This window comes from Protobothrops mucrosquamatus, unplaced genomic scaffold, assembly GCF_001527695.2.
Source record: "Protobothrops mucrosquamatus isolate PMUCROS unplaced genomic scaffold, P.Mucros_1.0 scaffold1297, whole genome shotgun sequence".
Classification (NCBI taxonomy): Eukaryota; Metazoa; Chordata; class Lepidosauria; order Squamata; family Viperidae; genus Protobothrops; species Protobothrops mucrosquamatus.
The window spans coordinates 105,048-112,537 of record NW_015387499.1 but is presented as its reverse complement, the minus strand read 5'-3'; the positions used below and the strand labels follow the sequence as shown (position 1 = coordinate 112,537).

Below are 7,490 nucleotides of genomic sequence, written 5' to 3'. Positions count from 1 at the left end.
AATTGGGTGACTTTGGGCCAATCACCAGGAGACGGTGAGTTCTAGTCCCGCCTTAGACATGAAAGCCAGTTGGGCCAATCAGCAGGAGACTGAGAGTTCTAGTCCAGCCTTAGACATGAAATATGTTCGCCGCTTTGAGATATTTGCAAAAAATAATAAAGGCGGGATATAATCACACAAATAAATCATAGCAAACTACTGTTTCACTCAACGAGGTTGCTGAACAACCACAGATTTGCTTAACAACCACCGCAAAATAGGTCATAAAACTGGGGACGGTCACGTGACCGAGCTTATAACTGTCATGAATTACGACTGTAATGGGCAGGCTCCATTATGTTCATAACTCAAGGACTACCTGTACAGAAATAAGGGGAATTTCATTTCTTTCACTTCTATGGCAGATAGATCTGGCAGATGTGCTGAGTTGGGGGGGGGTTCCCACTCATGCAGCCAAGCAGATCTGGGGGGCTGTTACCCCAAATTTTGCCCGGAGAGTATCGCAGCTGTATAAAAGCCCTATTTCTGTGCTCCAATTACTTCCTTCAGTTCCAAAACTGAGACACCCATTGAGACTCGGTAAGTGACTGAGCGTAAATACAAGCATTAAAAGAGGTACTATCAGATGACAATTGGAAAGATGGAGGATAAAAGAATCCTGAAAAGGGAGGGAGAGAGGTTGAGGCTAAAACGTTTACCTGAAAACTTGACTTTGCCAAAAATGTGGTATATGTTTCCAGAGAACGGACTCGATTTGTTAGATGACTTCAAAGCTGTTTGAAAAGACAATAAATCAAGATTAGAGCAGTGCTTCTCAACCTTGGGGACTTTTAAGAGGGGTGAACATCGACTCCCAGAACCCCCCAGTCAGCATTGCTGGCTGGGGGATTCTGGGAGTTTGAGGTCCACCCCTCTTAAAGTCCCCAAGATTGAGAAACACATTTTACTCCCAACACTGGAAGTTTTTAAGAGACTGGACAGCCATTTGTCTGAAATGGTATAGGGTTTCCTGCCTGAGCAGGGGGTTGGACTAGATAACCTCCAAGGTCCCTTCCAACATCATCATCATCATCATCATCATCATCATCTTCTTCTTCTTCTTCTTCTTCTTCTTCTTCTTCTTCTTCTTCTTCTTCTTCTTCTTCTTCTTCTTCTTCTTCTTCTTCTTATTATTATTATTATTATTATTATTATTATTATTATTATTATTATTATTATTACTTCTTTACAAGCTAAAAAACACACCACCGATGAAGACAATGGCAAGGATGATGATCTTTAATGTCAAGAGGGAAGAACTCGCTGCAAGAAAACCATTTAATTTTTTTTAAAGAAGTATATTCTAGGATCGGCTGCAGTAATGTGAAAATAATTGCATTACTAGGGAGCTTTAAAACCAGAAAAAGGATAGTAAACGTATTTCATCTGAAGTTTACCGAGGCTGCATTTGCCAATGAACAGTTTCAGCCATATATAAATTCTTGTTAGCCACTCCAGAGGAAAAAAATACACACATGTGGCTGAAGAAATGATCTTTTACCTTTACATTTGGCTGCAAAGCGCATTTTCTCCAAAGGGCGGTTAAACCACACACAAATCTGGACCATGGGAGGGAAGGCAGAACCGGCTCTAAATTTCCCATCAAACCTGAAAGGGGGGGGGGAGAAATATTAACTTTTCAAAGGAAAAAATTCACTCTTAATTACCGATCGCTTTTTGAAAATCAGAAAAATCGCCTTAAAGGCCTGAATTTTGATCACGAATTCTGCGATGGTCGTTAAGTGTGAGGACCCATCAGACGTGACTTTTCCAGTGTTGTTGTAACTTTGAATGGTCGCTAAACGAATGATTGCTAAGTCAAGCACCACCTATAGTTCTGTCTGACTGCACCTGGTTTGGTCTCAACTGGAGACTACAGTCCTTAATTTAGGCTGCCCGAGCAAGTGGTTATTTTTCATGAAATGAAGTAAGAAGACGGTTAAGGAGTGCCTTGAATGTGTGCACCTCGTAACAGAACACAAAGAATAAAAAAAATATGCAACTTCATGCGATCACATAAACATTGCGAGAAGAGTTCCAGATGTGCTGGACTCCATCTGGAAGGGCTGGGCCTGAGAGAGGGAAATTAAGCTTTGCAAATAGCGGAGGAGAAAAATTCCTAAAAATCCGTATCCAAAAGGGATAAGGCTCTGTTTATGTTAACGGGAGTGCATTCTGGGAAGCCTAACATAAAATAAGATATGAGCATTCATTAAAGGGGAGGAAAATGAATGGCAATTAAGTAGGGAGAGGAATCCTCTAAATCAGGGGCAACTTTAAGACTTGTGGACTTCAACTCCCAGAATTCTTCAGCCAGGAGGAATTCTGGGAGTTGAAGTCCACAAGTCTAAAAGTTGCCAAGTTTGAAGGCCCTTGTTCTATTGAATGTAGTGGACTTCAACCCCCAGATTTCTTCAGCCAGGAGGAATTCTGGGAGTTGAAGTCCACAAGTCTTAAAAGTTGCCAAGTTTGTAGACCGGGCATGTCAAACTCGCGACGTCACGTGACGTCACGCGACGTATCGCAACTTTCCCATTGCCGGCAATGGGATGGGCGCGGTTTCGGCGTGACGCGTCTGGCCCGTGGGCCGGCAGTTTGACATACCTGTTGTAGACCCTTGCTCTAAATTGCCCTGGTTCTTATAAAACAGGGGTCTCCAAATGTGGCCACTTTTAAGATTTGTAGACTTCAACTCGCAGAATTTGTCCTGGCTGAGGAATTCTGGGAGTTGAAGTCCACAAGTCTTAAAGTGGCCAAGTTTGAAGACCCCTGCCCTAAACAAATGGTTGTAAATTGAGGGCTATCTGTATGTGCGTAGTAAAAGCCTTTTTGCCCAACGGATACTTGCCAGCCAGGATACATTAAATAGCGAGTTGCCAGCATCTGGGGATCGGAGAAGCTGTTTTCCGAAAGGATTAGCTCAATGTCCTCATTCCTGGTGGGAGAGAATCAAGATATTGTTAACATTTAACAAAATTTTGCTTTCACAGCACCTTAAAGCAGGATTTCTAAGCAGGATAAAGAAAGCCCTTGGTCTAGTGATTAAGGCATCAGGCTAGAAAGCAGGAGACAGTGAATTCTAGTCCTGCCTTACGCATGAAAGCAGGCTGGGTGATTTTGGGCCAGTCACCAGGAGGCGGTGAATTCTAGTTCTGCCTTAGGCATACAAACTGGCTGGGTGACTTTGTACCAATCACCAGGAGACAGTGAGTTCTAGTTTTGCCTTATACACGAAAGCCAGATGGGTGACTTTGGGCCAATCACCAGGAGACAGTGAGTTCTAGTTCCATCTTAGGCATGAAAGTCAGTTGAGTGACGTTGGGCCAATCACCAGGAGACAGTGAGTTCTAGTTTTGCCTTACACACGAAAGACAGCTGGATGACTTTGGGCCAATCACCAGGAGACATGAATTCTAACCCTGTCTCAGGCATGAAAGCCAGCTGGTGACTTTGGGCCAATGACCAGGAGATGGCGAGTTCTAATCCTGCCTTAGACATGAAAGCCAGATGGGTGACCTTGGGCCAGTCCCTCCCTCTCAGCCCAACCCACCTCACAGAGTTGTTGTTCTGGAGGAAAGTAAGAGGAAGCAAGAGTTGGATACGTTTGCGACCTTGAGTTATTCATAAAAACAATAAAGGTGGGATACAATTAATATATATATAGAGAGAGAGATATAACCTCAATGGCTGACCCTTTCTCCAGGGAAAATGCAGCCACGTGCTATTTCTCAAGCTTTACCATTTTGGGATTTTTAAAAGGCTTTGTCGATTACCGAGTTACGATGCCGTTTTCTGCCAGGATAAAAGAGACGGACGAGTTGGCAGCTCGGATGAGTTTCTGCAGCTGGACCAGGAGCGGGCTTCTCTGCTCGGCGGCGTGGCTTGTGAACACGACATTACTCACTAACCCTGCCGGAGGAAAAGAGACCATCTGTGTAAGGGCCGGGCTCTCCCAGAATGCTCTGCTCTCTGGAGTCCAGAGTGACCTCTAGAAACGGACAGTGGCTGATGTCCAAGGCCACGCTACTTCTGGTGTCCTGCTATGAACCCCTGGGAGGTATGGATAGTCCTCAACGTACGACCATGTTTGAGCCCAAATTTCCCACTTCCCTATTTGTGAAGTGAGTTTGTGCCCCATTTTACCACTTTTCTTCCCCCCGGTTGTTCAGCAAATCGCTGCAGTTGTTAAGTTAGTAACCCGGTTGTTAAGTGACTCTGGCGTCCCCGTCGACCTGGCCAGTCAGAAGTTGCAAAAGGGGATCACGTGACCCCCCCAGGGACACTGCCACCATTGTAAATACGAGCCACTTGCCATGTGTCTTAAAATAGAATAGAGCTGGAAGGGACCTTGGAGGTCTTCTAGTCCAGCCCCCTGCTCAAGCAGGAGAACCTACACTGTCTCAGACAGGTGGATGTCTAGTCTCTTCTTAAAAATCTCCAGTGATGGAGCGCCCACGATTTTTGGTGGCAAGCTGTTCCACTGGTTGATTGTCCTCACTGTCAGGAAGTTTCTCCTTAATTCCAGGTTGCTTCTCTCCTTGATCAGCTTCCAACCATTGTTTCTCATCCTTTCCTCTGGTGCTTTGGTGAACAACGTGATCCCCTCTGCCTTGTGGCAGCCCCTCAGATACTGGGAACACTGCTATCATGTCTCCCCTGTTTCTTCTTTTCTTTAGACCAGTGTTTCTCAACCTTGACAATGTTAAGGCATGTGGACTTCAACTCCCAGAATTCCACAGCCAACAATGCTGGCTGTGGAATTCTGGGAGTTGAAGTCCACATGCCTTAAAATTGTCAAGGTTGAGAAACACTGCTTTAGACCATGGGGATGCTAAAAGTGTGTACAATGGTCGTGTCAACACTGCTAACATTGGGTGTTTTGCTTTGACAACAGCTGGAGATGCAACCCTTGTCTTCTTATGTTTTACTCTTAAGAGTTAGAGCTAGAGTTAGATGATGCTGGGGGGGTAGGAATGTGCATGAAAGTTTAGCTAGACATAACAATACTGAAACTAGTGTGAGAACCAAGGTTATTGAAATAAGACATGATAAGGATTGGCCGGGCTGGAGAACTGGAGGGAAGGCCTGCATTTCAAACTAATTGGAGAATGTGATTTATGACTGTTAATTGGAGGAGGGAATTGTGCTTTGATACTAGGTGCTCAGGGGAGGGGAATTCAGTTTTTGGCTTCGGCTGTGTTAGTGCCGATGCTATGCTTCTCAAATAAAGATTCTTTAAGGTAAACCATGCCTCAAAGTTCTTTTGAAGAGTTTCATCTGTCGGAACCATGACAGGTCGTAAGTCACTCTTTTTGGTGCTCTTGTAACTTTTGAATGGTCACTAAATGAACGGCTGTAAGTTGAGGACTGCCTATATAGGCTTGTTGGCAAGAGAATGTAGTTGCTAAACTACTGGTAATCTAGGAAAAATTCCCAACGGATCCACCCATAAACAGCAGCGGAAAGGAATTATAGACAGTCCTCGATTTAAAATCATCCATTTAGTGACCGTTTGAAGTTGCAACAGAACTGAAAAAAAAAGTGCCTTACAACTGATTCTCGCACTTACGACCGTTGCATCATCTCCGGTCGCGTGATCGAATTGTTGGTGTTTGGCGAGTAATAGGTCTTTATAACATTTGCAGTGTCCCAGTGTGGTGTAATTACTATTTATGACCATCCCAGCCAGCTTGTGACGGGCGAAGTCAATGAGGGAAGCTGGATTCGCTTAAAGACGCACGACTCACTTAACAACCTGGCTTGGCACAAAGGGGTATAAAATTGGGAGTGAACAACCAACTTGTTCAACAAAGGAAAATCTGGTGCTAATTGTGGCTGTAAGCGGAGAACTGCCTATATTTTATTTTATACATTTCCCATAGGCAATCCTGTTAACCTATTATAGCAAATATTATCAAAGAGCCACAAAAATAAGATAAATGTATTATTAGTTTTATAGTCCCCTCCTCCCCATTCCCAACCACTCTGGACTGGTTTTTTATTTTTGTTTTTTGTTCTTCTGTCTCGGGGTTTTTCCAAACTTGGCAACTTTTAAAACTGGTGGACTTCGACTCCCAGAATTCTTTAGCCAGGAGGAATTCTGGGAGTTGAAGTCCACAAGTCTTAAAAGTGGCCAAGTTTTGGAAAACCCCTGCTCTAGCTGCTTATGGCCTTATGGCTAACTCCTCCAAACGGGCCTTCTAGAAAAGCGAGACTCCGACTACCATAACCCCCAGCTCGCACAGCTTTTTCTTGGCTGGGCGTCATGGGTGCCGTGGTGCTGCAGCCTCACGGAGAAGGCAGCCGGAAAAATGTGCCAGTTCATCTCTCTACAAGCCAATTTTGGAGAAATACTGACCTTGAGAACACTGGTCCAGGAACTTGGGGAAAAGAAACCTGAAAAAGACAAGGATGCGGGTGCGAATTTTGTGCCAAGAAATTTAGAGAGAGGCAATCATTGGCAAGCTTTTTCGCATGATTCAAATTTAACGCTGTGCAGGTTTTTGTTCTTGACTGAAAGCTCAGGGGCACAATTCACGGGGGACTGAGAAGTCAGTTCCTGAATGAGGAGGTTAGGATAGAGTAACAGGGTTGGAAGAGACCTTGGAGGTCATCTAGTCCAACCCCCTGCTTAGGCAGGAAACCCTACACCATTTCAGACAAATGGCTGTCCAATCTCTTCTTAAAAACTTCCAGTGTTGGAGCATTCAGAACTTCTGGAGGCAGGTTGTTCCACTGGTTAATTGTTCTGACTGTCAGGAAGTTTCTCCTTAGTTCCAGGTTGCTTCTCTCCTTGATTGGTTTCCATCCGTTGCTTCCTGTCCTGCCTTCAGGCGCTTTGGAGAATAGGTTGATCCCCCCTTTTTTGTGGCAACCCCTGAGATTGTTGTTGTTGTGTTTAAGCCTTTTAGACAGTGTTCTTCAACCTTGGCCATTTGAAGAGGTGTGGACTTCAAGTCCCAGAATTCCTCAGCCAGTCATGCTCCCAGAATTCTGGGAGTTGAAGCCCACACCTCTTCAAATGACCATTTGAGGTACTTTGCTTTAAGCATTTTCCTTCTGGGCATAGTTTCTGGGCTCTTCCCCCACCCCCACCCCAGAGTATGGAAGCCAGCTGAGATCCATTATTGTTATTATTATTATTATTATTATTATTATTTTAATTTGTATACCGCCCTTCTCCCATAGGACTCAGGGCGGTTCACAGCATATTAAAAACAAATAATATACACAAAATACAAAAAATACAAAGTACAAAAATACAAAAATACAAAAAAAAAATAAACCCCGATAAAAGCCGAATTAAAACCAAATATTACCAGCTGTGTTTCCGATTAAAATACTTTTAAAATTATCCCTACCTAAAATCCTCCCTAGGTCAGGCCCGCTTGCTGAAAAAGCCATGTCTTGAGGGCGCGGCGGAAAGTAAGGAGATCCGGAATCATCCGGAT

The 7,490-nt window shown here is 44.1% G+C and overlaps 1 protein-coding gene across 1 annotated transcript in view; it reads right to left on the bottom strand.

The window, feature by feature from the left end:
* Nucleotides 1-7,490, bottom strand: part of CUNH20orf194 (chromosome unknown C20orf194 homolog) — a 99,669-nt gene that overhangs the window by 10,005 nt on the left and 82,174 nt on the right. The window contains exons 29-33 of the mRNA XM_015821289.1: nucleotides 6,398-6,435; nucleotides 3,813-3,948; nucleotides 2,888-2,974; nucleotides 1,541-1,647; nucleotides 699-773 (exon numbers count right to left, since the gene is read on the bottom strand). Of these exons, the coding sequence (XP_015676775.1) occupies nucleotides 699-773; nucleotides 1,541-1,647; nucleotides 2,888-2,974; nucleotides 3,813-3,948; nucleotides 6,398-6,435 (443 nt within the window). The remainder of the gene's footprint in view (nucleotides 1-698; nucleotides 774-1,540; nucleotides 1,648-2,887; nucleotides 2,975-3,812; nucleotides 3,949-6,397; nucleotides 6,436-7,490) is intronic.